We start from the raw sequence: 23,353 nt of genomic DNA, 5'->3' as shown, positions 1-23,353 counted from the left end.
AGAAGTGCACTCCTATGCACTGTAGCATTAGATTAAATATTAATTTTTCATGTTATAATACATCAATGTAATGGATATTTTTCTTGGCAGAAATCATCAGAAAACGTTGCTACAAGCTATGCAAAACAAATGAGGTTGTCTTGATTCCTTTGGACAGATTCGGATGTCGACAACCTGATGACCTCTAGAATTACAGGTACCGCTTTAATAAATGCAAGTTAGGTTAGGTAGGTAGGTTTGATTAGAATAGATGAATTTATCATGCTTTCATTTCTTCAACCTCTGCATCTACCAAAACAAAGATGGCACCACATGTAATTAAAGCACCTATGTTTGTTTAGCAACTTTTTCCATCCTAGCACTCCTGCCTGTGGCCCTGATAACATAAGTAACATCCACCTAAAACATACTGGACCACAAGGTATACACGCACTCACAAACATTGCAAACTACAGCTATTCACACAACACTATACCCGACATCTGGAAGCATGGTAAAATAATCACCATTCCAAAACCGAACAAAGATCCAACAATCCCAACATCGCACCGCCCAATCACACTTCTCTGCACCCCCTCTAAAGTCATTGAACGCCTAATACTTCAACTTGTCACACCACATATTCCCCTTGCTGACTCACAACACAGTTTTAGGCCACTACACTCCAAACACTCTTCTGATAAACCTCACACAAAGAATTTTAGATGGCATCAATTCAGATAGGCCCCACCACAGAACACTTCTTATAACATTAGACATTAGTAAAGCTTTTGATGCTATCCCCCGCCACAACCTAACAAATAAAATATATAACACAGACATGCACAATAACACCAAAAGATGGCTGGCCAATTATCTGGCAGGTAGGAATGCTTATGTGTCATATAATGGCCAATCATCGCACATCAAATATTAAGAATGGAGTACCACAGGGCTCTGTTCTATCCCCAATGCTCTTTAATCTATACATGCATGACTTACCCACACCAGGCACCTCAGAAATACAAATCTTCCTACGCAGACAACATAACAATCACATGCACACATAACACAGACAAAGCTGCAGAAATAATCCAGCCATACCTTGATACACTCAACACATGGTTCATAACAAACACTCAAAATAGCTCCAACCAAATCTACAGCAACACTTCTCACCAATTGGACAAAAAAACAAAAATACATACCTCATCTCTACATCAATAACAATCTAATACCACACACAAACACACCAAAAATTCTTGGTGTAACATATGATACATCCATGTCTTTCAAACAACACATCACAAACATAAAAAACAAATGCACAACTAGACTTAACACACTTAAGTCAATCACTGGAACAACATTTGGAAAAAACAAAGAAACTAATACAACAATATACAAACAATGCATACGCTCAGTGATGAATTATGCGAGTCCCGCATGGGCTCCTTATCTCAGTGAGACACACCACAACACCCTTCAAATCATACAAAACAAAGCCCTAAAAACAATTACAGGCTGCACAAATACAACTATTTCGTTTAGGAATGTCCCCTGTGGGGCTACAAAGAAAAGGATGCCTAGTCCCACTCCCCGTCCCTTTCTTCTCGCCTCTTACGATCCACATGGAAATACTTGGTAGCAGTATTCTTTTCCCCCACCACAGGGAATTCCCCCCACAGCAGAAAATGAATACTCAGAGAAATGGTACAGGACAGCAGCAAAGGGTTGGGGGACAGTTGTAGTATAAGTGTCATCATTTCTCTATGAAGTTTTCCTCTATCATAGACAAAATGATGTGTGGTTCTGGTCCGTAGGGGCGCCCCATATAGACCCTAAAGTATCAACTGCATGCTACTTTGCCACAATAACAAGCAGCCAATACCCACAGGGGACATTCCTAAACGAAAAAGTAAAGGCATAAGAGGGTCTGGGAGTTTTCCGGCCAGCACCCTAAGGTTTGGGTCTTTTAATGTGCGTGGATGTGGTACAGATGAGTTAAAAGGGAAGAGATAGGTAGTATGTTTGTGAGAAGAAAGATGGATGTGTTGGCTTTGAGTGAAACTAAGTTGAAAGGGTAAAAGTAAGGTAATGAGATGTACAAGGGGTGAAAGCTGCAGTAGACTGGAAGTGAGCATTAAGGGAGAGCGACTGGAGGAAGTGGATAGTTTTAGATACTTGGGTGCAAATGTGACAGGAAAAGGTGGAGTGAAGGTGGAGGTAGAATGTAGATTGAGAGAAGCGAGTAAATGCCTTGGTGGATTGAAGAGTGTAATGAGGATAGACATTTGGGAATGGATGCTAAGAGGAGACTGCATGAAGGAGTGATTGTGCCAACAGCACTGTATGGGGCAGAAACATGGAACATAAGAGAGGAGTTTGAATGTGTTTGAGATGAGGCGTCTGAGAAGTATGAAAATGTGATCAAACCAGTCCACCGAATATGGGAGTAACTCATGTACAACTACAAAAAATATATATATAATCAAGACACTGATGCCGGCATCTTCGTGTACCTACTTGCACTTCATGACTCCTATGGCTATGTAGGCATCATTGTAACGAAGTGGTTAAAGTGCACACTTAAATGATATAGCAAATTCTTACAGATACTAGGTTTGTTTTGATTTATGCAAAGGACCAAGGAATTAAAGTATGATAATTTGTTCTGTTCTAACCTAACTTGCATTTAGTAATGCAGTACTTGAAATGCTAAAGATTGTTGTCAGGGATGGTGACTGCTGATTTTTTCATCCGATCAGACTGGGTGGGATGGGGGGTGGGGGGGCTGTAAAGGAGTTTCACTGCTTCAAGAAAAGCATGAGTTGATGTATTTCAATTTCCAATTTATTTACTATATTATATTGACATATTGCTCAAGTGTGCACATAGCAGCTATCATCAAATTGACATGGATGGGACTAGACAGATGACAAATATGGCTTCTAAAACCTGTTGTTGCAGAGATTGCTGGCCAGCTCGGTCCATCATCAATTCAAACCATCAGCTGCTTGAGATGCCATCTTTGTTTTGATCAATCCAGACATCAAAGAAATTAAAGTGATAAATTCGACTACTCTATCTACCAAACCTAACCATGTACTTCTAAAAAAGAAAGACAAACAAGTGGAGTTAGTTATGGCAGGTTGACTTGGCCAAGTAAATGGACCAAGTTGGGGATGGGCTGCGTTGACCTTACACTGCTTCAGCAGCATAGGTTCAACTCTGCCCACATACTCAACCAATTGGCCCACCACAGTTAGTTTAGCGGACAAATTTATCACATTAATTTCCTCAACCTCCGCATGTCCTTGGCCCCCTCCTATTCCTAATTCATACGAACGACATAAATAGGAGTGGACTCAACCCTCCTGTCTTTTGCCAATGATACCCAGTTTATGCTTGGGCTAATGATTTCAATATGCAGTTCAATGAAGAGAAGTTCAAGGTCATGAGATATGGCACCAACAAACATTAAAGAGAACACCGAACTGCACATGGAAAGGGGATTGAAAATCACACCCAAAGCCCATGTAAAATGTCTGGGCATTCTCCTAGGTGACGACACAACTTTCTAGCACCACATCATGTCCAGCTGGCACGGGGGATAGCCAGCTGGGCACTAAGGACTTTCTCCTACAGAGAGGTACAAGTAATGCTTACTCTTTGAAAGGTGCTCATTCAACTGATCCTGGACTACTGTAGCCAACTCTGGTCACCACATAAACAAGGACACATCCAGAAGCTTGAGGCTGTCCAAAGGAATTACACCAGGCACATCAGAGGGATGAAGGATCTCTATACATGGAAAATCCTGGAGGGCCTTATTCCTGACCCCACGCCCTAAACAATCAAGCCGTATCACAGCATAAGGCACAGACACAAGCGTGAGAGACAAATGCTCCCACCAAGAGCCCCAGAGAGGCTTAAGACCTTACTGGCAACCAGCCTAGGTCACAAGGGTCCATAAATATTCAACGCCCTCCAAAAAGAAGTGAGAGAACCAAATGCTCAGTAGACAGCTTCAAGCATGTACTAGACAGGTTTCGATGGAAGGTGCCAGACGAGGCCCCAGTGCCAGGCTACACCGCCATCAGTAGGTTGTCATCAAACACATAACAGACCAACTGGCCCTTGTGAGGAGGGACAGCAGGACTGGCAGCAGCGGTAGATCACTAAAGCTGTGAGGACTGACCTCTGAACTTCTCCAAGCATCTAAAACAGCTGATGGGCCGTGCTGGCCGACAAACGTTGCAGCTCCATTCAGTAATGTATTTGCTTAAACTATGGTTTACTGTTATTGGTATTTGTTCAGTTTTGCACCTGGATGCAATATAGTAGGTATGTGCGAAAAAAACAAGCGCGGTGCTACGATTGCGCTGGTACTGTTTACATCGCCATATTTTGCGACCCGTTGGATTATGTTTGGCTTAGTTTGAATGCTTTGAGCGTTCAGCATATGCGCAGGATATTCATATTATCTTGTTATTGTGCAAGTGTATGCCCGATTCTTCAAAAGCAAATAAATATTCACCGATTCAAATGCAAATTTGGTTATCAATCTCGGCAAATTAGTTTTCCGAGTAAAAATTTTAAGGTAAGACATCAATAACATAATATTTCAATGTAATAATGTTGTTTTTTAACCTATTTTCTCCCATATATGTGCAGCTCAAAATCATCGGGTAATATACACTTGGTGATTTTTTTTACCCAAAAATCTTCACATGCCAAGTTGCATGTGCGCTGAATGGCCTACCGGCTCCGCCGTTTGGCCTTCAAGCCAAATATTCCATAAATCAATCAATCAACCAAGTTGCATGTCAATTGGGCCAGTGGTTTGGATTTTATTGATTATTTCTAAATTGACAACAGTTGCCATGGCAACATGATAGGTGTTAGTAAGAATGGTATAAGAAGAAGGTCCTGCAATGTTAATGCTCACCTGAGCATGTCATTAACATTGCAGGACCTTCTTCTTATACAATTCTTACTAACACCTATCATGTTGCCATGGCAACTGTTGTCAATTTAGAAATAATCAATAAAATCCAAACCACTGGCCCAATTGATATGCAACTAGGCATGTGAAGGTTTTTGGGTCAACAAATCACCAAGTGTATAATACACAACAATCTTAAGCTGCTCATAACCGGGAGAAAATAGGCTAAAAAACAATTTTCTTGCATTAAAATAATATTTTATTGATGCCTTACCATAATATTTTTACTCGGAAAACTAATTTGCCGAGGTTGATAACCAAATTTGCGTTTGAGTCGGTGAATATTTGTTTACTTTTGAAGAATCGGGCTTTATGATAAAACCTTCACTAAGCCAAGTTGCATGTAAATTGGGCCAGCAGTTTGGATTTTATAGATTATTTCTAAATTGACAACAGTTGCCATGGGAACATGATAGGTGTTAGTAAGAATGGTATAAGAAGAAGGTCCTGCAATGTTAATGACATGCTCAGGTGATTTGTTGACCCATAAAATCTTCACATACCAAGTTGCATGTCAATTGGGCCAGCGGTTTGGATTTTATTTCTAAATCGACAACAGTTGCCTTGGCAACATGATAGGTGTTAGTAAGAATTGTACAAGAAGAAGGTCCTGCAATGTTAATGACATGCTCAGATGATTTGTTAACCCATAAAACCTTCACATACCAAGTTACATGTCAATTGGGCCAGCAGTTTGGATTTTATTGATTTCTAAATTGACAACGGTTGCCATGGCAACATGATAGGTGTTAGTAAGAATGGTATAAGAAGGTCCTGCAATGTTAATGCCATGCTCAGGTGATTTGTTAATCCATAAAACCTTCACATGCCAAGTTCCATGTCAATTGGGCCAGCGGTTTGGATTTTATAGATTATTTCTAAATTGACAACATGATAGGTATTAGTAAGAATGGTATAAGAAGGCCCTGCAAGGTGATTTGTTGACCCATAAAACCTTCACATGCCAAGTTGCATGTCAATTGGGCCAGCGGTTTGGATTTTATTGATTATTTCTTAATTGACAACAGTTGCCATGGCAACATGATAGGTGTTAGTAAGAATGGTATAAGAAGGTCCTGTAATGCTGTTGACATGCTCAGGTGATTTATTGGCCCACAAAACCTTTACATGCCAAGTTGCATGTCAATTGGGCCAGTGGTTTGGATTTTATTGATGATATGAAAATTTACAACTTCATGGTTGTCATGAAAAGGCAAATATGGTATGATGGAGATGTCTCACATTGTTTTTGACATGCTCAAGTGATTTGATCCTTAAAATCCAAGTTTCCCGAATTTCAATAAAATTGGACCAGTGGTTTAGAGTTAATGTATATTTCTTTACCGGAATCTTTACAAATTACCACCCTTAATTCTAACATTTTGTTATGGTAAAGTCTAGCCAAAAATGCGGGCTAAAAAAATAATTTAAAAAAATCGTATCCCCCTTATTTTTAAAGCTATTCCAAAAATTTAAAAGGCACTTTGTTTCTAATAAAGTTGTCTTTCATATGCAACAATAAGTTAAGGGTTAAATTTTTTTTAATTTTGTGCCCGTACCTAAATATAGCAATAGAAAATTAAATATTAATTTTGTAAATTATAATACATGAACGTAATGTGCGATATTCTTAGCGGAAATAAAAATAAAAAATACCTTGCTACAAACAACTATACTAACAAACTAAGTCGCTAGCATAGGATCAGGACGCCATTTTTCAGACCAAGATTTGGATAAATTACAGCAATGGTCTGAAAAGTGGCTAACGAAATTTAACACAAGTAAATGCAAGGTAATGCACATAGGTAACAATAACAGTAAGTACGATTACAAGTCATTTGGAAATTAGTTAACAAAAGGGGCAGAACCATGGAACATGAGAGAGGAAAAGAGGAGTTTGAATGTGTTCGAGATGAAATGTCTGAGGAGTATGATAGGGGTTACTAGGTTAGATAGCGTGAGAAATGAGGGAGGAGGAGAACACGGGTGGAAAGGGAGCTGGGAGATAGGGTTGATGAAAGAGTATTAGGATGGTTTGGACAAATAGAAAGAATGAGTGAAGAAAGATTAGTAAAAGAAGTGTGGAAGGCGGAGGTGGAAGGAGTGAATATGAGGGGGCGTCCTAGGATGAGATATATGGATGGGGTGAAAGGGGCTTTACAAATGATAGGAATGTCTGTGGAGGAAGGACGGGAGAGGACAGAAGATAGGGGTGAATGGAGAAGGGTTGTGTATAGACGAGGCTGTGATGCATGAGGGGGATGGGGGGTGAGGAAGTATGTATGAGAAAAAATTGACAGCCCGAAGGGATTTCTCCCCGTCTTCTCCTTTTCTGCATGAGGGGACGGAGAGGGGGGGGGGGCGCCAAATTTATGAAGCAGCCTTGCTGTGGATGTGCTGTGTCTTGCGACACTGCCTCTGACCCAGGGCAGTGGACAGGATGCAATGATGACCCGTCATCCAGGAGGTGCCAAGATAGGAGGGAAGGAGGAGGGTGGAGGGGAGTGGAATATATGGGAAATGAAATGGGTGGGAGTGATTTCTATGCCTTTTTCTTTTTGGCTACCCCCCGTGTAAGGGGGAAAAAGCCTTTGGTATATGTATGTTAACAAAAGTGGATAGTGAAAAAGATCTCGGTGTAATTATCAGTAACGACCTCAAATCATCCAAGCAGTGTATCTCAGCATCTGAGAAAGCAAATAAGATTCTAGGACTGATTGTGCGATCTTTTGATTTCAATAGTTCATCACTCATTAACCTCTTCACTCCGGGGCACATCGCATGTCTGGCAGCAATAGCTGCCTGACGTGTGATGTTGCGTCATAATAATCGCATTATAAAAAATAAAGTCAGTGCTCAATCGTTCGTTCTCTTTCACCCGTGTATTTTGATAACCATAGAAAATTGATGAAGCCAGTTTAGAGAGAATGGAAATTACGTCGTAAGTACGAATACAATATAATCAAGATGGCATCGTTGGCATCATCGAGTACCCACTTGCTCCTCATGCCGCCTACGTAGGCGTCAACGAATGGAAGTGGTTAACAAGCTATAAAAATCGTTAGTTCGACCACATTTGGAATATGCTGTTTCCGTATGGTCACCGAATCTCATTAACCACTTCACTCCGGACTTAAATCTCGCGGGCAGCAGCCAATGCCAGCCGTACGACATGTCGTAATAATACTCGCATCATAAAATATAGTCACCGCTTATATCGATCGTTCTCTCTTTCACCCGCGAATTTTGAAAACCACAGAGAATGGGATTCAGGCCACATTTGAGAGAATGTAAAAACACAGGGGCAACTACAATAAATATAATCAAGACGCCGATATGGCAGCGTCGCGAATCCACTTGCTCCTCATGACGCCTACGTAGGCGGCACCGTATGGAAGGGGTTAAAGACATTGACAGATTGCAAAAAGTACAACAGCGAGCCACAAAACTGATTCCAAATATCAAAAATAAATAATACGAAAATCGACTAAAACATATGAATCTGTTTTCTCTAAAAAAAAGTGTAGACTCAGAGGTGACTTGATATAGGTCTTTAAATTTCTAAAGGGAATTGACATCAAAAGTGACAAAATTTTCACATTGAATGAGAATCGGACAAGAAACAATGGTCTCAAACTGTCCGGAAATAGATTCAATTTCTAAGTAGGTAGAAACAACTTTGCCAACCGTGTAGTTAATGAATGGAATAAACTTCCTGCACAGGTAGTGCAATGTAGTTCAGTTCAAAGATTTAAGAATCATTAAGATAAACACCTAAGCAAGATGCTGTAATGATTATAATTTATTTTATATTTGTTTTTGTTTTGTTATCATTTGTCTGTTTGATTTTCATTTAGACGGGTAGAGGTTGTGTAGATCAGATCTTTGTGGTAAGACAGATATGTGAGAAAGCTATAGGAAAGGGGAAGGATTTTTGGGGGCTTTTATGGATCTGGAAGGACAGGAGAGGACAGAAGACAGGGGTGAATGGTTGTATATGGATGATGTTGTGATGCATGAGGTGGAATGGGGGGGGGGGGGTGAGGTAGTATCTGTGAGCAAAATTTGACGCAGCCCGAAGGGATTTCTCCCCGTCTTCTCCTTTTATGCATGGGGGGGACAGAGGGGGGGTCGCCAATTTAATGAAGCGGCCTTCCTGTGGATGTGCTGTGTCTTGCGACACTGCTGACCCAGGGTAGTGGACAAGGTGCAGGGATGACCCGTCATCCGGGAGGTGCTAAGATAAAAGGGAGGGTGGAGGGGTGGAGTGTATTGAGGGATGGAATGGGTGGGAATGATTTTATGCATTTTCCTTTTTGGCTACCTCCCTTGTAAGGAGGAAAAAGCCTTGGTATATGCATTAGTTATATGTCAATTTATTATTTACAATTCACCTGTTTATTATCTAACTATAACTATGCATTTATGTATTTTATTTGTTAATTACATTATTATAGTTTATTTTATCATGATTTTTTTTTGCATCCAACCTAGATATGGACCAAAAGGTCTCCTGTCGGCATGCTCCGCCTTTGTAATCCTATGTCTGCACGGTCTAGTAGAAATGTCAGTTACAATGGTGTACAGCCTCGGTACTTCCAGCAGTACCTCGCAAGGTACATATTCTTGAAGGAATGCTATAGAGCTGAAATCCATGCATTCCTTCAAGCTGCAAGAACCCTATATACCCCACAATCTGTGAGTGATTTAACAGCCCACCAATGTCTCTCACAACAACGACGATGATCCGGATAACCTATAAATTGTAGTTACCGCTTTATTAAACACTGGTTAGGTTAAGTTAGACGAATTTATCCTTTCATTTCTTTGACGTCCACATCTATCATAGCCATGGTGTACCATTCATCCGGCGCAACTTCGTTACTTACGAAATCTGTTTTAGGAACTTTTTTGTTTTTTATTTCCAAGAAAATTGCATATGTTCATACATTATGATTCACAAAATTAATAATTAATTTTCTATTGCTATATTGCGTCCTGGTGCATAACTGAACATTTACCCTGTTATTTATTTCTGCAATGAAAATAATATTTTAATTTTGTATTCGGTAAATGTTCAGTTGTGTACATGGACACGATACAGCATTAGAAAATTAAATATTAATTTTGTAAATTATAATGTATCAACATAATATGGAAATTTCCTGGTGGAAATAAAAAACAAAAGTTGCTAAAACAGATTGGATAAGTAACGAAGTCACGCCAGACAAATGGTACGCCATGTTTGTTATGATAGATGCTGACATCGAAGAAATAAAAGGATGATAAATTCGTCTAACCTAACCTAATGTGTATTTAGTAAATCGGCACCTGTAATTTAAGGTCATCCAGATTGTCGTTGTCACAGATGTTGGCAGCCTGTTCACTCTTTCTGATTGCAGGGTATATAGTTTTTTTTTTAGCTTGAAGGAATGCATGGATTTCAGCTCCACAGGATTCCTTCAAGAATATATACCTCGCAAGGTACTGGCGGAGTACCAAGGGTGTACACCAGGCCTCAACTCAACCGGGGAGACAACACTTGACAAATGACAAGATGGCATCCCGATCCTATGCCAGCAACTTCGTTCATTAGTATATTTGCTTGTAGCAAGATATCTTTTATTTTTATTTATGCCAAGAAAATTGCATATCACGTTCATGTATTATGATTTACAAAATCAATATCTAATTTTCTAACACTATATCACATCCATGTACACAACTGAACAAATACCTTGTAATGATATATCACGTAGGTGTGCACTTCCTTTGTAATACCCTCTTTACTAAGTCCTACAAATGACTACTGGTAAAGACAAACTTCTGGGTCCCTCACCCGACTTATGACTGCTGAAACTATAACCTAACCACAAATATTAGTCACACATTACTAACAACTGATGATGATTATCACCCCAAAAGTTGTCTCCACTATATACCCATTGTTGTGTATTTCAATATTACACTTGTTCGATATAAGAGTAACTGGCTCACTTAATCATTATATCCATGAAACTTCTGCACTTGGGTTAACGACATTCAGATAAAATACTCATTCCAATTCCTACGCTAAATACTCCAATACATGAATACAAGGTAACAAGCTTAGCCGCCTAGAATCCCAAGAGCAACACTCTACTTCCATATACTAAAGTAGTCTATCACATTGAACAATAACCTTACAATTTACCAAACAATCAAACTTGATTATAAATTCACACTCCAACGTAGTTATATCAATATAATTTTCACTAATATTCATTTTCATCTGTGTTGACAGTAATTACCTTGCACTGCAGTCAAAGTTTGAACGAGTCAAGGCTATGGTACCTAGTCCATTCTAAACTGCTGCAACTTAATTTCAAACAATATAAACACATTTCTACACTACAATGTCTCAAAATTGTTACCGTACCAATATGGCTTTTGATGTTCAAGCTATCAGACTACCCTCCAATGCTGCTGTGCGCACTAAATGGCGGTGGACGCTTGGAAATTGTAAATAGGCAAGCGAGAATCTATGTACTAAATATGAGCACATATATTAATTATGTACCTACTTCTAAGAATACACACATATAAACTACATTTTTATTTATATTTCATAATTCATTTATAATATTGTTTTAAATTATATATGCAAAATAGTAACTTGTTTGAGACTTTTATTTGACTATATTAGTTTTTAAACCCCGCCAAAATGTGTTCAACATTACTTTTGTAGGCCTATTTATTTAATTACAGAGTCAAGACCCATAAATATTATAAAATCAGTAATATAACTTTGATTACGGACAGTTACATATAGAGTAGAGCAGTATTATACAATAAAAAAGTACCGCAACTTATACCTATGCACTCCCTATAGCCTTACAAACCAATTATTGCCTTACAGACTACCAATATTAGAAAATCATGCTTGCCGGTCCCATAGTATATTGTGAAATTTTGCACATAGTTATATCAAGAAAAAATGTAAATTTTAATACCCATCATGATACATACAGCATGCCTCACGAGGAGAAATTTAGATTTTCCTCATATATGACCGCTATTAATTTGATAAATCTAACATGGGTGTATGAATGCCTGAAATAGTGATATGAGAAAAACAGCCTAACACAAACATGAGAGTACTGTATTAAATTTTCCTAATTGGTATACAAAAATATTTCGTGCAACGTGCCATTTGGCGCCACACCAGAGGCTCTGAGGAGTGACAGAAACACGCAAAGGGAAACCTTTGTTTACACATGCACCTAGTGTTGACGACACAAACACAGATATTGCATCGGCATTGTGACAAAATTACAAAATACCAATACTGAAACCTAAACACGACAATTGTTAGTCTACACACGTGTCTACTTTAATTGTATTTACCTCGCTGTAACGCACAGGATATGAACCCGGTTTCAGTCTTCCCATTAGACAATAGATCAATGTTTTTCGATTGGTCTATTTTTTCACCCGGTCAATCCCACAAGTCGATGTATGTTTGCACATATTTATCTGATTGTAATATACAGGGTTGGAGTTATGTTCTCCATACCTCTTTCCATTTGTAGCGTCCGCCTGAACGATTTTTATTTAGCTCCACGAGCTAACGCATCAATGTGCAACGTTATATATTTCTTAAAATATCATTAGCAACATAATTTCTTCGTTGGTTTATTTTTCATATCCTGTTATTCTTTTGTTCCATATATATGTAACATGAACAGATCTTTTCAATTGTTCAATACTGTCCCCGTTGGTAATTAATAATATATGTGCCCTGACCTTGTTCTTGTAATATAAGCAATCCGGTTTATTTCAACCAGAGTGACTAATTTCCGTGAAAACTATCTATATACCAAGGGCTTTTCTCCCCTTACTAGGAAGGTAGCCAAGTCAAAAGGCAAGTACAACCATGGATGATAGTTCCATGCATGCAGTGCGTGGAGCTACAGCTAATACAGTGGAATTCTCAACGTGGCCGCCCCTAAGTGAGCGAATATTTAGTATTTAGATATGTCTGGGATTCCCAAATAATATATCACTAATTGTTTTGAACCACCATATTTTATATTGTAATTACAAAATATAGGGACAATCTGTAGTTTCACTCAACCAACGATTTCCTTATGTGGCTAATGTGTTTCTGGTGAGATATGTTGTGTATTGATTGATGGTGTACATCATTTCCGTCGCAAATGCATATTTTTCAGTAATTAATATATAAAGATATGCCTACCTCTCCTCCCGAAATGCCTACACCTCCTCCCCAACGATCTTGGGAGACCTGTTGGAAATCGGGGGTTTTGGGTGAGGGATTATTACATCGAGTAAAGTGCGTTGCAAAACAGGTCGGAAATCCAGAAATTCACATAATAAATATTTGAAAATATTTAAATTACACCTTTGATGGCGGCAGCTAGCGTTGTTGTTATTGTTTAGCAGTGTTGCCACCACATTTATGATTTTTCCGCTACATTTGAGCGTTGCTGTTATTGTTGAGTAGCGTTGCCACATTTATGATTTCTCCGCTGGGTGAAACTATAAATTGACCTAATGGTTTCCATTTATTTTATTAGCTATTACTTATAATAGGCAAACGCACATTTCTACTAATAGTTATACTTTAAAGACAGCTCAAATTACGTTACTAAGAGTGCTTTGGAGGGGTCTAGGGGGGCAAAGCCCCCAGCTAGGTTAGGTTCGGTTAGGTTAGGTTTGGTAACGCTGCTCAACAAGAACATGGCTACGCTCGCGTGAGCCCCCGCTACTGCCGCCATCAAAGGTGTAATTTGTGTATTTTCATATATTATTCATGTGTTCTTGTTGAATTTACACCTGTTTTGCAACGCGCATTACTCGATTTCATGCTCCCCACAAACAAACCAAAAAAATCCCACAGGTTCCCCAAAATCGTTGGGGAGGAAAGGAAGGCATAAATTTATATATCAATCACTTGAAAACTACGCGTTTGCGACAGAAATGATGTACACTATCAATCAATACACAACATATCTCACCAGAAACACATAAGCCACATCAGAAAATCGTTGGTTGGGTGAAACAACATATCTCACCAGAAACGCATAAGCAACATCAGAAAATCGTTGGTTGGGTGAAACTATAAATTGACCAAATATAGCTATATGTATGGAATACACATTATATGTAATGAGTAAAAGTATAATGAGTAACCTATATTATAGAATGAGTTCACAAGTTGCTAGTAGTGATATAATAATAATAATAATAATAAATTTATTTGGCAAAGAATCAATATACATGAAGTGCAGATGATGACATGAACACATAGTTCGAAATAATAATTGCAAATGGGACCTTTCGCAGTGAGCGATTTGATACCAGACACCGCCAGATTTTATCATTCTTGCCGGAAAATAAATACTTCTTTGGGCAAGTTTTATAAGCTTACAGAGGTGTATCGTTGTACATTATTGTGTCTGAAAATTTAAGTAAAATAATTTCATGTTTGCAAACGGCATATAACATTGTTTGAGCCTCTATTTATAATTACAGATGATATTCGTAAAACAGCCTATAATTGTATCAAGCCAAGCAATTTGTCATTTTCTACTGACTTTAATGGACGTATACTGATATATACTTTCATTTGAATGCACCAGGCAATAGGCAAATCCATGTAATGTATAGAAAATATAATTTTGCATCGAAGACTTAATTTTTCCGGTACGATTACTAACCCTCGCCCCTCGGCTGCTGGCAACAAACCAACCATTCTCCCAGTGGCTCGTACGACATGTATACGTACTGTTGCTATACTTCTTGTTTTAGCAATTTCACTTTGTGTGCGCATCCTGCCTTTACTGGCTTTCCTTGTAAATGGTGGGATGTGTAGTTTTGCACCACGCTGGAGTATTAGATCACCAATGTTGAAGCCCCTATCCACCATTATGGCATCACCTGGGTCAACTTTATGAATGAACTCAGCCTCTGCAGTATAGCGGTCTGACGTGTTACCTCCATACACACTTGACACAAATGTTATGAGTCCTATGGGAGTAATTCCAACGAGTACTTTTAGTGTGTTGTGGTGTTTATACAGAGAATACGTGGCAGCCTGAGCTGAAGGATTTGATGGTTTGACTGTGAACATCTCTGTGCAATCTAGGATTGTTCGCGTGTCAGAATACTCTCCAGGGAAATCTTTAGGCAAACTTGCACGCACCTGTGCTGCAGTCGGCCATATAAGCCAGTCCTTATGTACTAAATACAGTACATTAATCCAAGTTATGATGATACTACTTGCAACACTTCGTGCTATTTCAAAAAGATCTCCTAAAGTTACTAAATCATATAATTTTCTTATATGCAATAGGGTAATTAAATATTCACCCAAGTGTGGCAACTTCCTATTTGTATGTGCTTTGATAATGCCTGGCGGTGTATTCTCATTCTTGACACTAATTGTCCCTCTCCAATAATGTATGCGAGTCACATTTTCTTTTATCAAATCAAACAAATCATAAAAATCCTTTTGTTCCATGCCCGTGTATCTTTTAATACTCTCGGTATTCCTTAGAATTTTCTGAATAAAGGCGTTGCGTAATGCTCCGTATTCTACAACATTGTTACATTGCCACTGAAATAAGAAATATTGATAGTGTGGAGGACATATTATTGCATGTAAAAGGAAAATATAGTTCCTGGCATATCTGTAGTAGGTACTTAAATCAATTTTCTATAGGGGGCCGTTTTTGCACTCGGAAATCTGGCATATCCTTTGACATTTTGGTTTGTCTTTCTCTTACTTTTTCTTGAATCTGACGTGCAGTCTGCCACGGCACACGTAAAAGTGGTCATATTTGTTTGAAAAATAGCTCCCAGCAGATCTAAGAGGCTATTGTTTACACAAACGTACCTCGTACGTCCGCCACCACTGTTGTTATCTTTTATCTCACTGATTATTTTCACATACAGGACGTGACAGTGATGTCCATTATTTTTCAACACTCTCAGATAAAATGCACAACCCGAAATCAACATCCTCTTATTTTTACTGCTCATACTTACTTCAGTAAAAATAATTATCTATTTTTAGTTTTATCTTATAATGAAATCAACAAAGCCTTATCACACACCAGTAAGTAAAAATTATAACATTAGGAGTCATTTTTTAATTTTAAATACACTTATGCAGCAATTTATATCGTATTTTTTTAATATCGGTTTCCAAATTAGCTAAGTCACCCCTTTGCCTCGTGAAATCCGAGACAGTTGAAGATTCTAGCGCTAATAGGAATCTACGAGCCTGACTGCGAAAGGTCCCATTGCCGAGGATAACACAAAAAAGCATGTACGGTACGCTTATTTCCATTATGGTCCTCATTAGATTGTAATTCTACACTAAGTTACACAGACAACATACGTAGGAGGTTAAGGGGACCAGAGACAGTCATGAATAATACCAGTCAGTGCACATATGACACATAAACATTGTTATAGTTTTGCTAATATTACTAACATGTAGGATATTGAGAAAAAAATTGAGCACCATCACAATAAGGAACATTGTATTAAGCAAAGGAACAACAAAATAACGTTAAATGGTAACAAAACAGTATGAGTGAGTACCATATCAGAGTAATTAATGTAATTAATGATATACTACATTATTCTACAACTGTATCAACATGTTGTTATAGTGAATGCCACATTGCAGCTAGGGTCACCTATTAATTAATTTAAAAATTTTACCTGTATCTCAGGACGGAGTGGGCAATTAGTATAAGCACTAGGAAGTAGTACATTATAACCTGAAACACCAGAAGTAGGGTACAAGGGACCAGTACTCGTATGAGTAAAACAACAAGGAGAACGAGGAAAAAGTCCAATTACCTTGTTGCCTGGTGCCCTGATTCACCAGGCTTGTATTATGGTTAGATCATAACTGTTCTCGGACCCTACCAGAGACATATACCATACCATGACTAGCAAAACAAAGGTGAAAACCAATTTGTAACATCAAACATTGTTATACTAAACAAAACTTCTGAATGGAAAAAGGAGGGGGGAGGTAAGAACAGTTATGAATGAACGCAGATTTAGATGGTATTACACATGGAGTCAGGTATCCCTCACTAACCTAGTAGTACATAAAATCAAGGCTGTTTGTCCATAGCTGAGACTGTGAGACATATAGTAACCTTTGATTATTTCTTCTTGAAGGTAACAAAGTACAAAGGCGGAACATGCCGACAGGAGACCTTTTGATCCATATCTAGGTCGGATGCGAAAAAAAAATCATATTAGTAATAAAATGATAAATAAAATAAAAACTTTAATAATGTAAATAAATAAAATACATAAATAAATGCATAGGTATAGTTAAATAATAAGCAAACAGGTAAATAGTAAATAATAATAAATTGACATATAACTAATAATAAATGAAAATCAGACAGACAAATGATAACAAAACAAAAACAAATAATATAAGATAAATTATAATCATTACAGCATCTTACTTAGATATTTATCTAAATGATTCTTAAAGCTTCGAACTGAACTACATTGCACTACCTGTGCAGGAAGTTTATTCCATTCATTAACTACACGGTTGGCAAAGTTGTTTCTACCTACTTCCAAATTGAATCTATTTCCGGACAGTTTGAGACCATTGTTTCTTGTCGGATTCTCATTCAATGTGAAATTTTGGTCACTTTTGATGTTGTCAATTCCCTTTAAAATCTTAAAGACCTGTATCAAGTCACCTCTGAGTCTACGCTTTTTTAGGGAAAACAGATTCATGTGTTTTAGTCGATTTTCATATGATTTATTTTTGATATTTGGAATCAGTTTTGTGGCTCGCCGTTGTACTTTTTCCAGTCTGTCAATGTCTTTAATGAGATTCGGTGACCATACGGAAACAGCATATTCCAAATGTGGACGAACTAACGATTTATATAGCTTGTTAATGAGTGATGGACTTTTGAAATCAAAAGATCGCGCAATCAGTCCTAGAATCTTATTTGCTTTCTCAGAGGCTGAAATACACTGCTTGGATGATTTGAGGTCGTTACTGATAATTACGCCGAGATCTTTTTCACTATCCACTTTTGTTAACGAATTTCCAAATAACTTGTAATCGTACTTACTGTCATTTTTACCTATGTGCATTACCTTGCATTTACTTGTGTTAAATTTCATTAGCCACTTTTCAGACCATTGCTGTAATTGATCTAAATCTTCTTGAATATCTAATTGGTTTGAGTGATCATTTGCCACTCCGCACAGTTTTGTATCATCAGCAAATTTGGAAACAGTAGATTTTAGTCCATGGTCTATATCATTTATATATACTATGAATAGAAGTGGCCCAAGAACGGAACCCTGAGGAACTCCACTTGTAACATTTTTCCATCTAGAAGTTTGTCCATTCAAAACAACTCTCTGTTTTCGACCATTCAACTAATTACTAGTCCAACCTAATAGGCTACCACTTACTCCGTGTAAAGCTAATTTAGTAAGTAGTCTTTCGTGTGGAACGGTATCAAAATCTTTTGCAAAGTCTAGATATATTAAATCTATATTGTTTCTTTTGTCATAATTCGAGATAACTGTATTGTAGAATTCGAGTAAGTTAGTCACGCAAGAACGTTTCCGTCTGAAACCATGCTGGCTCTCATTTATCAAACGGTTACTTTCTAAATGATGTTCGATAGCATCTCTGATGATAGTTTCCATTATTTTTCCTACGATTGAAGTCAAAATTATAGGCCTATAGTTATTTGGTTTCTTTTTGTCACCTGTTTTGAATATGGGAGTAACGTTAGCTAGCTTCCATTCTCTTGGGACATCTCCGGATATGATGGATTTCTTGAAAATAATTTCTAATGGAACAACAATCTAATTTTTCATTTCCTTTAAGATTCTTGGATGCCAACCGTCAGGCCCTGGTGTTTTATTAACTTTGAGTTTGTCTATACACCTTTTAATTTTTTCTTTTGTTATATTTACCGTAGTAAGTTTACCCTAGACTTTTCACAGGTTTCAGTTTGGAATTCACTTTGAGGTGTTTCGTTTACGAATACCGAGCTGAAATAATTATATAAGATAACCTTGCTATTTGACTTCTTAATGGACACAGATAGTGAGTTCCATAGTTGAGCACCTGTGAACTGAAAGCTGTTTTTGGTGAAGGGACCTGCATGAGATACATTAAAAGACCCTTGACTGTTCCGGGTTCGATTCTCAAATGTATTGCAATATGAAAATGAAGTTACGGTCAGATCTCATGTATGTTAGATATAAAGTATAAGTACACGATTAACATAACATTATCAATAAATACCCATTATCATTACCAAAACGAAAGGCTATAGCCAAGTCAAAAGTCAAGTCCAGCCATGGATGAAAGTTCCATGCACGCAGTGCGTGGAACTTCAACCAATACAGTGCAGAGCTTTCAACGTGGTCGCCCCTGAGTGAGCGAATATTTGGTATTATGTAGGTCTGGGATTCCAAAACAATATATCACTAATTGTCTTGAACCATTCTTTTTTATATTATAATTACAAAATATAGCTATATGTATGGGATACACATGATATGTAATGAGTAAAAGTATAATGAATAACCTATATTATGGAATGTGACGGTTCCAGTATAAACGATGGTCGCACCCCTGTGAATGAGTTACAAGTTGCCAGTAGTAATCTATACTTTGTTAAGTATATGAATCATATGTATTGCAATATGAAGATGAAGTTACAGTCAAATCTCATGTATATTGGATATAAAGTATAAGTACCCATTATCATTACCAAAACGAAAGGTGTAAAACCGACTTGGAAAGAATTGAGCAAAGGTGTATAGAAATCAATAGTCTACTTACTATAAAGCGCGGAGTTTTCTCAAATTGTCAGTTTTCACAAAACCATAGTGAGCTTGAGCGAAAACGGAAAGGGGTCCGGCGTTTTTGGGCCACGTTACGTTGTTGATAGTGGTCGTTTTTTTGTATCTTAGGCACCATGCCCGCCAGGGAACCCGACGCTAACAAGAAAAGGCGTCTTCGCCACTTTTGGAAATGGATTACGGTTAACCGGAAAAAAAATAAAAAACAGAACTGCAGAATGACAAGAACCTGCATGCCCAGTTACGTAACGAACACACAAAAGCTTTCCCGGATCTGTACAGAGACGTTAAACCTTCCGTGCCAACGCATCTTTTCGAGAATTCCAACGAAAAGTGCTTAAATTCAACGAGACGCTACGAGAAGTTGAAGATTTTGAGTATTCCGACGAAATGTTTGACAATTTTTAACTTTTTGACGGAGAAATTGAAGACAGTGTTTCTGAAAATTTCTCGAAACATTATTTCGTCGGATATAAAAACTTTGTGAAATCGGGCGGAAAACCCGACCACAAAACATATCAAATATATTATCTAGAGAAGGCCTTCAAAACGTTCAACCAGGCAAAACGAAGAAACAAATACGCCATCAGGAAAGCTATGAAATGTCGCTCGGAGCCTTTGCCATCTCTGGGTCCTTGGCAAAAATGTTCCCTGGAGCCTTTGCCGCTGGCATGTAATCCAGGCTACAGGGAAGCTACCCGCTAAAAGCGTGGAGAAATGAGTAGCACTGACTCAATATACGAGTATGTCAACTGGAACCAGCAGTTTGCACCTCATCATTTGATTTTTGTGCAGGAGACCTTGCGTAGCTAGCGCCGAATAAAACGCCGGTGAGGGACCCCGCTACGTGACCTCCGACAACGAGGTTCTACGTGACAACCTCCTGCACTAGCTCTTTCTAGATTCGACAGCTTTGTTGCACCGCACCCTATGGAGGCGGTAGTATTGGCCACAGGGTTCAGTCCTGTTGGCTGGAGCTGGAAAATATTTTTCTTACAGCTCAAGCCTCGGGCACTACGTTCAAGTCTCCTGGCGATGGCAAATTGTTGCGCTGCCGAAGACTACCAGGGAGCCAAGGGACTCAATCCCGCTCTTTAAAGCTAAAAAAACTCCATGGAGGACAATTTTTTCCCCTGCAGGAATTCGGAGAGGACCCCCACCAGCTGGAGCCTCGGTCACAGCAATAAAACTGCTGCGCCTTTTAAAGGCTCTTTACGTTGTCGCATCGACTCAGGCGGGAAACCCGCCAGCTAACAACGAGCTTTCATAGTGGGAAAAATTTCCTGGCCCCAAAAGTAGTGATCAAAGAAATTAACAACGTATACCCATTGCCATCAGCATACGGAACCTAGACATGTTAAGTATCGGGTGTCATGGTATATACAATTACTGACACTGTTTTTATTAGTTTATCGGTGTTATACATACATTATATTATATATATATATATATATATATATATATATATATATATTATTGATATATATGTATATGTATATATATACATATATGGGTATGTTTAAGACAGATTGAACATTTTTAGAAGCTCCGCCATGGGATACGAACCCTGACCCGTGCGTCGAAAATCACGAGGTCAAGACGCTAGCAACCATGCTACGGTGATGGTTCAAAAGGACTGTACTAGTCCCCGACCACGCTTCACGTAACAATGGAAGATCTAGTCTCAATTTCATCTAATCCCGTATTAGGCGAGCCCTCCGACAAGTTGGGTATGTTTAAGACAGATTGAACATTTTTAGAAGCTCCGCCATGGGATACGAACCCTGACCCGTGCGTCGAAAATCACGAGGTCAAGACGCTAGCAACCATGCTACGGTGATGGTTCAAAAGGACTGTACTAGTCCCCGACCACGCTTCAACGACTGGTTGAGAAAACTGTTGGGTTTCATGACGCATTGAAGAAACACCTCTCAAAAACCTTTGCTGATCTGTACAAAGCAACAGTTTCCATCAAACAGAATGTCCTGAAAACTATCAAGGCAGACAGAAAACTACTGCAGCGACTCCTCAATGCCGTCACAGCAGGTCGAACTGTGGAAATGGTGAACATCCTGAAGCATGAACTATCGCCAATCCCACTGTCGCTGGCCAAGCCTGGAGGTATGATGAACTCAACTCCAAAAGCAGAGATAATAGACAGCTTGATGGCTGGACTTAGCACGCCATCAGATGTTCCAGACGATGACCTGAAGACATGTGTGCTGATTTTGGCCATGCACTCATTCAAGCACTTGGAAAACCTCTTGGGTGCCAGACCTTTGGCGACTATGCTGAAGTGTTCATGGAAACTGTGACACGTCACTTTGGGGAACACACAAGAAGAGTTGATGTGGTATTTGACCGCTACATTGGGGGTGACTCAATCAAAGCAGTGACCCGGTCAAAGCGTGTGGGCAAAAAGAAACCAATATGCAAGCTCATTAATGGGCCACATATACCACTTCAACAGGTTTGGAGCCAGTTCGTTGCCTTAGATGAGAACAAGGCCAGTCTTTCCCAGTTCATTTCTGAGGTCATCATGGAGAAGGGTAAAGATCTACCAGAAAGGTTTGAGCTTGTAACAGGAGGTGGATTCTCAGATGCTACGGATGCAAGATCAACGAGGAGAGATGATGTCAGCCTTCGAGCCAACCATGAAGAGGCTGACACCAGGCTGATACTCCATTCTTGTGAAGCAGTCAATGAAGGTTACGAACGAGTGCTGGTCGTCTCTAGAGACACAGATGTCATGCTTCTTCTGGTTTATTTCATGTCAACCAAAGCTGCTGAAGTAAGAATGATCTCTGGAATGGCAAAGAAGCGGAGATGTTACCCAATACATGCTGTATCTGAGAGACTGGCCAAACCTGTGGTAGATAACATGCTCAGCTTCCATGCACTAACAGGCTGTGACACAACCTCATCCTTCAGTGGTCATGGGAAGAAGAAGTGCTGGAAAATCTTCCAGAACCAGCCACTCCTCGTCAATGGAATTGGTCGCGACGGAGAACTCACACCAATTGAACAGTTTGTCTGTTGTCTATATGGTACACCTGCACAGCCAACCATCGACCATGTAAGGCTCCATCTCTTCGCTAAGGCCAAGAAGGGTATGGAGATGTTGCCCCCAACCAGAGATGCCTTGGAACTCCATGTTGCACGAGCAAACTACCAGGCTAAGGTCTGGTTGCAGGCAGACAAGGAACATATAGATGTCCCATCTCCCATCGAAACCTCTGCCTGGAGGAAGGAGTCAGGAACCCTGCAAGCTGTGTGGTCAAGACTGCCCGCTATTCCAGATGCCTGTCTAGAACTTGTGATCTGTGGGTGCACATCAAAGTGCCAGACAGCCCTATGCACCTGCTTTCGAAAGAACCTGAAGTGCACTCCTGCGTGTGGCTGTGATGCAATCCACTGCTGCAATCCAGCTGAACAATAGACTCATTACATCAATGCATTTGAGACTGTATA

At 39.0% G+C, this 23,353-nt stretch overlaps 2 protein-coding genes across 2 annotated transcripts in view; both read right to left on the bottom strand.

Annotated features, from left to right (window-relative positions):
* LOC143020036 (chromobox protein homolog 1-like) overlaps positions 1-11,511 on the bottom strand; it is a 111,069-nt gene extending 99,558 nt beyond the window's left edge. The window contains exon 1 of the mRNA XM_076176184.1: positions 11,406-11,511. The gene's annotated coding sequence lies outside the window, so the exon portion shown is untranslated. The remainder of the gene's footprint in view (positions 1-11,405) is intronic.
* Positions 11,512-12,003: 492 nt separating this feature from the next.
* Positions 12,004-15,756, bottom strand: LOC143019830 (uncharacterized). Its single transcript, XM_076175813.1, has 3 exons — positions 15,730-15,756; positions 14,710-15,608; positions 12,004-12,079 (listed from the first exon to the last, which is right to left on the bottom strand). The coding sequence occupies exons 1-3, from the start codon at positions 15,754-15,756 to the stop codon at positions 12,004-12,006; spliced, it is 1,002 nt and encodes a 333-aa protein (XP_076031928.1).
* Positions 15,757-23,353: the final 7,597 nt, after the last annotated feature.

The sequence above is a fragment of the Oratosquilla oratoria genome, chromosome 38 (assembly GCF_046742065.1).
Source record: "Oratosquilla oratoria isolate Oo_2021 chromosome 38, ASM4674206v1, whole genome shotgun sequence".
NCBI lineage: Eukaryota > Metazoa > Arthropoda > Malacostraca > Stomatopoda > Squillidae > Oratosquilla > Oratosquilla oratoria.
Note: the sequence above shows the minus strand (reverse complement) of the source record. Positions and strands in the feature narration are given on the sequence as shown.

Bases quoted from the DNA above. Each gene is read 5' to 3' on its own strand.
- LOC143019830 (XM_076175813.1), bottom strand. From the start codon at position 15,756: ATGTCAAAGGATATGCCAGATTTCCGA. The intron at 15,609-15,729 runs GTGCAAAAACGG...TTCTTATTTCAG, and splicing joins AGGATATGCCAGATTTCCGA to TGGCAATGTAACAATGTTGT. The intron at 12,080-14,709 runs GTTAGTAATCGT...TCACTATTTCAG, and splicing joins CCAGCAGCCGAGGGGCGAGG to GCATTCATACACCCATGTTA.